Here is a 13,696-nt window from a genome sequence, read left to right as displayed (position 1 = left end):
TTGTAGATTTCTGCTACCTCTTTGTCATTGTTGTAGAGCAATCTGAACTCCTCCTGAGATGCTTTTCCCATGTCATTGGGAGTTGCCCTGTCCCATGTTGGCAGTTCGTGTACCAATCAATTGCAATACCTTGTAGGATGGCCGAAAAAAGTCTTTAACAAGTAGTCATGGTAAACCTAGTCACTTGCTTCCCATATTGTTAAACATGTTTCACAGTCGCAGACTGGATTCCTTGATCCATCCCCACTGGACTTGGGTAATTTCAACTTCTCCAGAGGGTTTTCCATTTGCCACGTATTATAGGTATCGTGCATGTTATTAGACATCAGTGGGTTGATTCCTCCTCCACATCCATGTGCATCTTTCCCACCTTCGACTACTTACGGATCTTCTACCCCTCCACCTCTTTCATTCACGACTTGGTTGCCTCCTTTATAGTGGTACTAGTACTCTCTTCTCCCCAGACTCTGTGGTTCTATTCTCCCTATTCTTGGTCCCTCCAAGATAGTGAGATTTTCAATGGCCCACAAGGTACTCTCAAATAAATCCGCTACCACGCCTTCAAGATTTCCCTCTTGCCGATTGTCCACTTTAGAATATACAAATGGTTTGGTCGGTACCAAGTCACCACCTTCCCAACTATTGATGTCAAATCCTTGGTAGGCCCAAGAATTGCTCAAGAGTAGCAATTCTCTAGCAATCTCTTCCCAATCCCATCTTGACGATTGTGTTTCAGCATCGTGTGCCCACAGTGGGGGACCAACAAAATGTTTTTTCTTGTAGTCATAGGCATCTCTCCACTTGCTCTTAGATATGCAAAGACCTCCGTACGGAAATTTCAACTCTCTTATCTCCTTTTGTCTCTGCCTTTATATGTTGCCTTATGGCCTTGTTTGGTCAAGTGGGCATTAATCGTCAAAGTTACTTACACCTACTAGTGTCACATGGTTCCCCTTTCCTTCAGTTCCTCTCTTTGTACTGTTGTAGTATTTGTTGTCTACGTTGTTCTCTTTCGGTTGTCTTTCGACTTCGACCAATCAGTGTGCGAGTAACCTTGAAAGGCTTCACAAAAGATCGTAGATTGTCTCGCTCACCAGGAGCTCCACAGGTACCATACCGGTGGGGAGAGTCCTCTTCTTAGCTTCCCATTGTACGTACTCGTCTATGTTAACCGATCCTCTCAGGTTACTTCCTCCTTGATGTCACTGTCGATTATGAGTACTTGCTGGTCAAAAGTACGACTCATTATGCCTCCACCCATCACCCCTCTAACCTCCAAGTTTGAACTTTAAGCAACAATGCCAAAATGTTAGATGCCTAATTTGAGAGAGATTGCACAATATATACATATTCCACATGATTGCATAATACTAAATAAATGAAATACAGCAATAGCATGACTAAGCCAAGCATACTTCTAGTATCCCTTAAATATCCCAGATAAAGGAAGTTGTCAGTGACCTCAACAATTTAACACTCCATTCAAAAGCATCAACTCCCATTTTTTCTTGAAGTAAGAGATCTGTTAAAAGGAAAACAAACTTGCTATCACCTGTGGTCTATGGATGCACACACAGCCCTCAAACCTCCTACCTATCCCCAACAACATTTTGAAGTTGATAGGCAAGAATTTGAAAATGGTGATATGGTTCAGAAATGTAGCATATGGGCAGCTGTGGACATGTTTGATCATTTACGAGGCAGTTGTGGACATCTCAGACACCCCTTGGGCCTTGACCATACCAAGGAAGGCCAAAAGTTCCATTTGACAGGCATAGTTTTAATAATGCTTTTTTTTAATTAAAAAATCACCATGATATTTACTAAAAAGAAGATATGAAAGACAAAAAAATATGAAAGTTCTGATTGCTGGTCAAGGGGTTCATATTTTGGGTACAAGTGTTGCTCTATATGAGGGTTAAGTCAACAGAAAACTAATAAAGCATTGGAGGAAGTTCAAAAGTGCCAAGAAGAAATTCTAATGCTGTTTTCTCCAGAGGAATTACATTGACCTGCTCAAAGTTTATGTTATGTTAAAATGATTCAGTGTGTCACAAATGTAAATGGAATGAGTTAAATTCACTTTCATCGTAATTGAAACACTTGCATACTAATATTTGTATGAGCTCACGTTTATGCATTTAAAAGATACATTTAAATGATTGTCTATTTTACATTTCATCTTCTTCGAAGTCATTTTTTATTACTTGTGTTTAGAAATTCAACTATTAAAATTCTAGAAAAAAGATGACGTTGCCGAAGTGACCCCTCTCCTCCAACCCCAAAACTCAGAGAAATATTGATTTTATATCAATATTGGCCTCGCACAGAAATAGAACAGTTAAAGGAGATGAAAGATCTTACCACAGCAAAAAGCAAAGGCCATCAACATTATTGTTGGTAAAAACTAGAATCTGGCATCGCGACAGCTAGGAAATTTAATTACAAAATATGTATATAGTTACTATTTGAGCCAACTCACCTGAACTACAGTATTATTACAAAATATGAACATAAACATAGCCATTAATAATTTCATTTAAACATTTAAGGTGCAGCAGAAAACCTGTCCAATGAGACATATGAACATAAACATATCCATTAATAATTTCATTTAAACATTTAAGGGGCAGCAGAAAACCTGTCCAATGAGACCGGCTGGGATCCTGGAAAATGAGAATTTCCTTGGGTTTGCTGAAATGCAAAGACCAAACTCCCTCGTCAGGATTCCTTAGCATTCTACAAAAATTATTTATACTAGAAGCTTGAAACTAACATTGTATTATTGCCTGCAAATGATACAGTTCACAAGGTGATGGCCAGACATTAATATGTATGTCTACAATATCTCAAATTAGTGTAGTTATGAACAGCAACTACAGTATATTGTACTCACTATTCCAAGTGCCTGGCAACAAAGCCTCTGCAGATCCAGTTGCTGCCCAAAACAAATTTCATCACCTAGAACATCGTCATTTGTCATGACTCCATTTTCAATCTCAACATCCTGATAAAAAAAGAAACATACCATAAACAAATTTCACATTGAGATGACTAACCATCACAACAATCAATAGCAGATGGCACTTTAAAAACCATGAAATAACATCTTAATGTGTGAGGAAGCAAGCAATGTACACAACAATATATAGGATAGTATTATTGAAATTAAAAACAAGTTTACGGTAGAACCTAACAACTATCGTGTTATTGAAATGCAACACTTAAAAAGTGATGCATTTTTCCATGGAACTAATGACATTATCCATGATATTTTATTATAGCCCTTGACCAACAATGTTGTCGTTTAGGAACTAACTGCTGTTTTATATAGTATGAGGGAATATTGCAGCTATATATTTCTTTTGTCTTTTTATGAGTAAGAGGGGCTTCGGTGAGGGAGTTTATATTTGTAATAAAAATTGGGAGACAGTTGCCAATGTAACATCATGTTGGAGGCCAGGCGCTAAGATTGGTGGGAACCACTTGGTTTTTTGTGGGGGAAAGGAGCCGCATTTCCATACAAAATATAGATATAGAATGGAGCAGGCATTATGGAAAAGCTTTGAGGACTGATTCAGACATTATTGTGACCCATGGTAGCTGGGGTTCCCAATTCACTGGGGGCTGCTACCTTCCAATAAAGGTGTCATGGACGTAAAGGAGGTTTTGCAAGGGAAAGAACAAAAGGGACATAATTAGAGGAACTGGGCCGACCAGTCACCTGACTAGCAGTGTGAAAAAGGTAAAAATTGTTGTTTGGGATTTGCTGAGAAAAACTGGGTTTGCTAATCAATTTATGATTCATCATCCTTCATCTGTCTAGACATGTTCCCTTTGGAGAGCAGAGCATGCTAGTCATCTTGATCCATTTACGGATGGGGGACTACAGCATTCCATGCCTTCTTTGCTGTTTCTTGTTCCTTTCTATTTTACTTCCTTTATGTTCTGCATGGCCTATGATAGCCTAGCCATAGTTGACCCACATGGATCTCTTCAAGGTCCCCAAGGACACTAGTGGACAATCAGTTGTCTACAATCAACATGATGTGTCATATCATGTTGTCAAATTTAGGGAATCAGTGCAAATATATCTCATAGAAAAGATGATCATATGGGTAAACCCAAGAGTGGCAAGTGAACAATCGTCTTCTATGAACCATAAACTCCCAAATCCTGCTAATATTGTAGAATGCATTGTAGTTTATAATTTAACTATTTGCAAATTCATGAGAATATGAATGAACCTAAAACTTCTGCACAATTGGATGCCTCGTGACTGAGTTGTCTAAGGCAACATGAATCTCACCCTTATTGCAAAGTCAGAGGCAGGCAGTTGTCTCTTGTTGCAAAGCATTCTGAAGAATGGGGGCAGCCCTCTATTTTTTTTATCTAGATGGTTAGCACGATAACAATTGAGGGTATTAAGATAATAGAATGTTTCTTTAATGGTCATCTAGTAGCCTTTAGTTTGTTTAAGAAAGTTTTTTTTCCTGTGTTTTGTTAAAATTTGTTCCTTCTAGAAGCAACTTATTTGTAACTTTAGTAACTTTATATAAGGAACTTTTGTTACTATGTGAGCATCACCTAGATCCAATGAGTGTTGAGTGTCCCATTCATTCTCATGAGAAATGGGTTCACGTGAACCACTACTCATGAAACATGGGCCAATGAGTTTGACACAAACACTACACAATTAAATGCTGATAGAATATCACAATTTGACTTTCTGTGGAAAATATCTTGAGCTTATCCACTTTCAGCTAACTTGTACCCTCTAATCAATGGAATTTTAACTCAAAACAATTGCAAAATTAAGAATACTTGCATTGCTAGACGCCTTGATAGGAAATTTGCTAATGATTCTAGGCCTTCTTATCATCCTAAACTCCCCTGTATCTTTCGATGTAATCGTGCCGATTACTCACCCACTCTTTTTCATTTAAAAAGACACCACAAATCTCCTAAAAATCCTTTTACACTTCAGCTTGTGGGGTAAAATAAAGTTCTTATGGAGAATGTCAACAGGTTTTGGAAAGAGGCACTCCTGACCATGGGATTGCTATGTTTGTTTGTTTTTTGAAAAAAAAAATTGATTCATAAGAGGCTGAAGCCGAGAAACTCTATATTACTGACCCACTCATTTCCATTTAAAAAGATGCCACAAATCTCCTAAAAGTTCTTTTAAACAAAGTTCTTATGGAGAATGTCAACAGGTTTTCGAAGGAGGCACTCCTGACCATGGGATTGCTATGTTTGTTTGATGCAGGAGCATCCAGAGGTATAAGGGCAATCCTGTGTCACCCAAAAAAATGTACTTAGACTTAGTTTCTGTTTCATGTCTTTACATTTTTGGATACCCATTTGGGTCAAATAAAGGTTCCAACTCTCACAGTTCAACTAGTAGTGTGCTAGAAAATCCCGAAAAAATAGGAGCATGCAATTTGGCCATCATTTTGGTGACCTAGAAGGTGTGAATTGGCTAGATGAATGTAATTGTGATTTAGAGCATTCCAGAAAAAGAATCAGGTCAAAAGGCCCCACGGTTTGAAAGTTATTGCAGTTTTTCGGGTTTTGGAGACCTCCTAAGAATGCTTCAAAGTCAGGTTAGGGGCATTAAATGACCTCGAAAAGGGTCGAAAAATGGGGAACAAGCAAAGCTTGTCCATAGGGCTATAGAGCACTTCGAGAGCTTTCCGGAAATGTAAACGGTTCGTCAATCGGAGCTACGGTTCAAAAGTTATGCCTCCCGGAAGTTCGGTTACCGTTTCCAGATTCTTCTAGATTTGTGCCAACTTCTACCGCAACTTCCGGAACCTTCTATTTGGTCGATGGATGCCTACTAGCACTTTCTAGAATGTACTCCTAGTGCTTAACCCTCCGGGGTCTATTTAAGGAGATTTTTGGCATTGTAAAAGGCAGTTCGGAGTGGAGTTTGAGAGGAGCTACTGAAAGGAGAAATTATCTCCAGATTTATGCTATTGTAAGCCCTTAGGGCATGTTTTGAAGTTGATTTTCTCTGTACTGTTTGTACTAGCTTATTTTCTCAGTTAATATAATTTCCCCTTTTCTGTTGTGTCCATTCTGTTCTTGGGTTGTGTCCCCATCATTGTTGTTTCTCTGTTTGTTTGTTTTTTGCCAAAAAAAAAAAATTGATTCATAAGAAGCCGAAGCCGAGAAGTTCTATATTAACTTTTGAAGCAAAAATAATTTACAAGGACTGCAAACTATCTCTATCAGAGACTGATTAGACATCCAACGAATTACTACCTTCCCAAACAAGCAAAATGAGACAAAATATACAGAATAGCCCTCATCATATTATGCCCTATTAATCTAATCTAAGCTTTCTTTTTGTTACTTCAATTAAAAAGATAAGCATTGTGCCTTAATAACAAAAAGGAAAGGTAAGCCTTCGTTCTATATACTATCTACACCCAAGATTATCTACTAATTACACTTTTTCTATCCTTCTTGGGATATTCATCAAAACTTTCAAAAATGACTGATAAATTCATATATCATCTGGTGATCAGCTTTTTTGCTTAAATAGAAAAGACAGGTGAAACTCAAGAAATGAGGATTAGGGTAACTATGGTCCCTAGAGATCTGAGGTAGGACCCGTACCCTCAATCCCTAGTAGCAAACATGGTTCAATCTCCTCCAATGGCAGCTTGGTTAAGGGCCAACACCTACAATAGACGAAGAGGATGGCCATGCCTCCAAATTCACACCCTAGGACTCTAATGGCCATGATTGAGCACATTCTCCTGCCTTCCATCTCTTCCTCTTCCTTTGTTTCACTAGAGCTCTCCCTACACAATCATACTTAAATTGAAAAGCCCAATCCTCTGCTTCATTCAGGCAATCGTGAATTTTGTCTCCTAGAACATTTGATATCCCCTTCCACCCTTCTAAGAAAGGTAAAATTCCTTTAATTGATAAACCTCTTCATTTCTTGATCTTTGTCTTTTCACCCAACTAGCAAAGGAAATCTTTTCAAGTCGACTTGCACTTGATGTCCATCACTCTGAGGAATTTTAGGAATCACATTCCCACCATTCATTACCAAAGCAAAGAGGCATGGATGCAAAATTACCAAAGAAAGTGGCCTTCCTCCATCTAAATCTCCCAAGAAGTCCTTATGAAAAATCTTCATCTACAAATTTCTTTGGCTATTGCCTTTTGTTCTCCCATCATAAATTATTGCCAATAAACTAATTGGAATGTATGAATTCACCCCATACTTGTGGTTTGCATGCCTAAAATTTTCCCACAAAACCCTCCTATTGCATAATGAATAAGCTTATTGATGCAGAGCACCCTGGAAACTCAAACAATCTCATACGATCATGTTGATCCATCCTTAATCTTGTCAGAAACAACTCATTAGAAGTACGTAACAACCTTGGTCTTCCCTTATATTGTAGGTTTCCTATTTCCTTAAAACAATGTTAAAATGGCCTACTTCATTATAAATAGTTCTCGGGCTTGATTCAATCCATTTCATATGTGAGAATGAGTCAAAAACAAAGAAACTTTGAACTGTATTTTAAAGCAAAAAAAACTATCTTTTATTTATGATTCAATATGATACATCAGAAAACCTCACAAAAATTTTCCTTCACGGTGATTCTCTGCCATTTTCATTATTACTTTTCTTGGACTGTTACAATCAGAGGCCACAAATCTCCCACTGGTGACCTCTAACTGTTCACCACCTTCTAAACTTGACCCAACAGTGCTATTTGAAGAATCTGACTCCTTATGACAGTTCAATGAACCTATGTTCATTCAGCTTCCCATGACATTTACAAACAAACTGACCATTTGATTCCTATGACAGTTACAAACTGTTTCAACTTCCCTGACCGACCATCTTCCAATTTTGGAACTATTCATTGGTTCACAACTTGTAGTACTTGGTACCTGCAAAATAGTGACAATTCGCAGGTTCACAGATTGCAGTTTTTGCTACCTGTGAAACAGTGACATTCCACAGTTGTGCCATTGCAATTGTTGGCACCTGCGAAACAACAAAGTTTTGCAGTTTCGCAGGTTGCAATTTGGGAGTCACTTTTTCGCAAGGTGCATATATCAAACCTTTGGAAATGGCAAATGCACACTCTATTGACCAACCTTAATCTTTCAAATTGTAACATCTTTTACAAATGGCTTATAAAGCCTTTACATAACATGGACCTAATTGATTCAAATACATCACAAATGACCGAATATAATCAAATTGACTATCTTGTGACTTTTGATCTCCTGATTGTGCTTGTGCAATGGGTGCTCCTGCACCACTTATGAGAGTGGTTAATCACCTCCCCCATTTGCTTATTGGTCATGAATCCCAATAAAGTCATTTGCTGTTTATCAGAAACCAACCTTATGAGCACATGCATTCTTCCTAATTCTCGTCTCTCTATGAAAATGGAAAAGAGAAAAGATGGTAAATAATTTTCACTCCTCAAATAAATATTCAGAATAAAAACATCGATGGAATAAATTGACCCTCAAAAATAGAACTAACTAGTCATTTCCTCGATAAAGAGTAATATATCTTTGGATAATCCTCCACTAACTTTTCACAAAATTAGCTTTATGAAAAGCCACCTCTATCTTCATTAAGACCACTATCTTCAACCGCAATTTTACTTCAACCCAAAAGCAACTCCAAGCATTAAATTGATTTGATTGATCTCTCTCATTCTTAAGCAGCTATACTTAACAAAACTAAAACTAAAAAATATTGAGTTCTATAGGCATTTTTAAATTAGTCCTATTTTTCAAACTGTTATACTAAAAGCCTAGCTTTTATGACTCCTACAATAGCTATTTAAGCCTAGCTTTTATGACTCCTACAATAGCTATTTCATATGCCTCCTTTATGTCAAGATTTCAAACCAGAATAGCATAAATAACTGATAAATCAAGAAACACAAGCACACCGGAGATACCTTGGAAAACCGTCCTACTTGACGGAAAAACCCAGCCACACCAAAAGGTAGCGCCTTTATTCTGAATCTCAAAATTAATTATAAGTTCTTATGATTCAATCCTACAGAATCGATAAGCATGATAAAATGCTTATGAAATGTTTTTCACACAATAGCTAGACGATCAAGAACAGATTGCTAAAATGCACACAGACCAGAAATATCTATATTACAGCACTGATAATATTCTTCACAATAGTATCAAAATGAGCAACTTCCATCTCTCAACAAACAATAATAGGTAAGTGCAGGCTCCACAACACTTCCTTTACAAGGGCAACCAACATGCCAAGAAACTTTACACCTGCCACACAAAGTAGTCATATATCTGAACATGGTTCTCATGACCACTATTACAACATTGTTTATTGTAGGCACGATATCTTCACTTAGAAAGAAAATACCCCACACTGGCATCACTGCCAAGCCCATCCTATATCATTCTTCCACATAGAAGGCGACCATAAAAGAGAATGAATACCATCACAAACTAGATGTTATTGGAATATAAAGCAATTACCAACCAGGAATAAACTATTTGCAACATTAGAAAATAGTTTTGCAGTGATAGCAAGGGTGCAGTAATAGCATTGGAGACAGCTGCAATGGAGTCTCAGCAGGGGGAATTGGGAGATTGTTGAAGCTCTGCCAGTAAGAGGCAAGCAATTCATGTATCTCTTAATTTGCTTAAATTTAATATAAATTCCTTATTTGTAGTACTGTTTTTCCCTTTGGAGTTTTACTAGGGATAATTTGTCCAAAAATATTGTGCTCATTGTGTTGCATATTCTTTCTGTGATTTTACTTGTGAAGTTGCAATTGTGTTATTTCCCAATGCATGTTGTAAATATATTTTTGACAATTAAACAATCTATATAATCTAGGAGATTAATAATTAGTAAATGCAACAGAATCTTCACATACGATGCCCCAGAAAAGTTAAATCCTTCTTGGGTATACTAGGAGAATTTGTGAACTAAATATCATATGTCATGGATTGTGTTCAATTGAAGATTCCATTGAATTAATCATGATAATGAGAATCTATAATAATATTGATCTTAGGCGTGTCAAAGCTTCATCTAGTGCATCTACTGAACTACCAAACCATTAATATGTGCCAAAGGAAAGATATAACAGACTTGAGATTATGGTATTAACATAATGTAAATCGGATGTTATTTACAATCAGCATTATCTTTAGATTTTAGAATTTTGTTTGTATAAGATGGCAAAATGGTGGAACTATATGAATATTCCTGTGGTGAAGAAATGCTTCAAAAATATGGCAATCAATTCATAGAAAGGAACCATATCATGATTGATATAAATAGAAATTATTGTCTGAGAATTGCAGTTATCTTGAAATGGTGGCATACCATGTCGAGGTGAACATGAATACCTAGATACCATTTATGACACTTCCATGGTTGCATAACGTAAATGGAATTTTATAATCATAATTCATAATGATTATAGACGAGAATTAAAGTTAAATGCAAACCTATTGGATGGCTATTGTGAATAACCATATGATAATTCCATTAACTGGTTCAAGTTCTTTCAAATATACAAATGAAAGAGTCGAACTAATTTGTGCAATTATTAAAATGTTGGTAGCAGAATGTGATAAACTTTGTACTATTGTGAGCTAATGAGTACAAAGTAGTATTCACTACTGTTGGAGTTAAATAAACTATCATTAGTCAAATTGAAAATTTGTGTGCAACTTTAGATAAACAAATTTTCTAAGCATATTTTTCTTCTCAACTGATGGTACATCTACATATCTAATGGTTACAAAGTAGTAACAACTGCTGTTGGGTTTAAAGTAACTATCATTAGTCAGATTGAAATTTTGAAAATTAAAATAAATAAATTTTCTAAGCATATTTTTCTTCTCAAGTGATGATAGATCTAAAGCATATTTTACTTCTCAACTGATGGTATATCTACATATCGTATCAAATGAAAAATTGCTACTATAATTTTAAAACAAGTTCACGACTCAAAGATAAGGATAGAGCAATCAAGTTTAAGGGGGATTTGATGGAGAACAAGAAAATGATACAACATAACAAGAGATTCGATGGTGAAGGCCAAACCAGTAATATACAAAGTAAAAAGATGTTTAAGAGAATGAACTGTCAAAATAATATTTCTAAGCTACAATATGAGTGCTTCTATATGTTAATAGGACCATCCACTGAGAAATTATATAATGGCAATTTGTATTTTCCATAGCATATGGATGTACTCTCTTCGCAAAGTAAGCTACAAAATATAACATTGTAATTAGTACAAGTCGCAGACAAACATGGTTATAGAACAATTTCAATAAATTATTGGCCATTAAGGCAATATATCAGATACATTAGCTAGTAATAAGGCAAACTGATTGTTGTTGTATTTAATGAAATGTGTTAAATAATTTCTTATATTCTAAAGCATGCAACATTTTGGTTGTACATGTGGTTTTTACATGGGTATTGAGATTGTTGTTGCTTGCAAGCCTATTTATGGAATCATTACGCAATGTCTTTCCACTGCTTGGTTGATAAAGCTTATTGTTTAACATTTTGATTTCTCCTATTTAAATCTACTGGTTTGTGTTTCAACAATTAATGAATTTCTATACAAAACCAATACTTGGTTCTAGAATCAAGAAATATACTATTTACCTGCAAAGCAGCCAGGATGTCACCATCATCATCTTCATCTTCAATACCATTGCCATTAAGATCAACAACTGAGCTTTTCCACTCTGGTGTAGAGGGGCAAATCACTGATTCTGGTTTCCTTTCATTATAACACCTAAATAATGCATCAATATAATCTGGTTTGTAAATTCCTGGAGATCTTGCACCAGCAAAGCGCTCCACAGCCTACAAGTATAAAGGAGACCAATTTAAGATCCAAGAAAAGAACTACCAAATGACAAAGTAAAAAGCATTATAGAAGCAAATGACAACAACAAAATATTCTTTTCTAGACATTTGCAATACCTCTTTGACAGTCATGCCTTGAATTCGAATAAGATAATTCACAATCATGTACCCAGTACGGTTGAAGCCATGGGTGCAGTGGACCAACACATATTTGTTCAGCCTCTTCATCTTGTTAGACTGCATAAACTTTGCCACCTACACTAAAAATTGCTCATCAAAGAATTCCAATTCATAACAAAAAGACCAAAATCTGTTTATAAACTCATTTACTCAATGTATTGTACACAACAGAGAGTAGGTAACCAGTTCATACAAAGTTGACAACAAAAAGGAGGGGGAAACTTTACAATGAAAACAATTTAACATCACGAAGGATATGAAAGTACAAAACTATGAACGTATGTAAATGATTTGTTATAATTTTTGTAATGATTTAATGTAAGAAATATCTTACATTTTATACGGATTATACCAATCTTTATTATTATAACATTATCATTTAGACAAGTAAAAAATATCTTCAAGAATTGTAATGTAAAATGCATTTATTATAGAAAAAGAATAGAAATAAGTAAAAATATCATATATCTAATTCCACGATTTAATATATCTTATGAATAATTTAATGTAAGAAGTGCCTTATTTTTATCAGAACAACATCAATCTACCTTGACAGACTAGCATCTAATGTTATCAACCAGAAACATTTTGCAGAAATCTGATGCAGAACAGGCCATAGTTGCATGAAAATGGATACAAATTCAGGATTAGATAGGGTTATAGCATATTTTCAAGGCCACCTTACACGGATACAACTATTACGAAAATGTATAAATTTCTACAATGTTTATTGATACAAATTTTCTTTTATATTTTACTTTATAATATCTGTTGTATTATATAGGCGCCTTCAGGGATCTAAATATTGTGAAGTTTGCTGAAAGTGCAAAGTGAAAGAACAGAACAGCAAGAAAGAAGAAAAACACAAACACACGAATTTATTGTGGTTCACCACAAATTGTGCCTACGTCCACACTGCAGGGAAGATCTCTTATTGATGTCAAAGTCTGATCTTTACATCACAGCTGTAGCTTCAGCTCTTCGAATACAATACTAAATAATAAACCTCCATAGCAATATATAGAGTCTCAAAAGAAATGAAGAGACATAAACAATTGGAGGGACACAATAAAACACAAGAGTAAAAACATAAGTCTGTTGGGTTTCACATATACACCCAACACACCCCCACTTGAAGTCCAACAGCTGTAATGAATAAGTCTTGCTTGAAAACCCCTACTGTTATTTCTTTACAATGCCAAGAGAAGCTCGGAAAAACTCGAACTTCTCTCGCGGAACAACCTTTGTAAGTGCATCAGCCGGATTCTCCTTGGTGTTAATCTTCATGACTTGAAGTTTGCCCTTCACGTTTACTTCAAATGAAATGATAATGAACTTTAATATGGTTGTTCTAATATGAAACACTGCATTTTTGGCTAAGTCAATGACACCTTTACTATCACAATACAAGGCTGATCCTTGTCAAAGACAATCAAAATCACCATACAAACGTTGCAACCAAGTCAACTCTTTTGCTCCTTCGGTGAGAGCAATATATTCGGCCTCAGTAGTAGAAAGTGAGACTACTTGTTGCAACTTTGATGCCCAGCTTATCGCTGCTCCAGCAAAAGTATAAACATAACCAATAGTAAATCTTCTATTATCTAAATTTCCAGCCATATCTGA

At 35.9% G+C, this 13,696-nt stretch overlaps 1 protein-coding gene across 1 annotated transcript in view; it reads right to left on the bottom strand.

Annotated features, from left to right (window-relative positions):
• Positions 1-13,696, bottom strand: part of LOC149576517 (uncharacterized) — a 115,644-nt gene that overhangs the window by 40,596 nt on the left and 61,352 nt on the right. Inside the window, exons 6-9 of the mRNA XM_089817600.1 lie at positions 12,008-12,145; positions 11,684-11,887; positions 2,897-3,007; positions 2,642-2,694 (exon numbers count right to left, since the gene is read on the bottom strand). Coding sequence (XP_089673726.1) covers positions 2,642-2,694; positions 2,897-3,007; positions 11,684-11,887; positions 12,008-12,145 — 506 coding nt within the window. The remainder of the gene's footprint in view (positions 1-2,641; positions 2,695-2,896; positions 3,008-11,683; positions 11,888-12,007; positions 12,146-13,696) is intronic.

This window comes from Cupressus sempervirens, chromosome 1 (assembly GCF_028749045.1).
Source record: "Cupressus sempervirens isolate cs-2001-9-10 chromosome 1, ASM2874904v1, whole genome shotgun sequence".
Lineage (NCBI taxonomy): Eukaryota > Viridiplantae > Streptophyta > Pinopsida > Cupressales > Cupressaceae > Cupressus > Cupressus sempervirens.
This window is presented reverse-complemented; position numbering and strand designations above follow the sequence as displayed.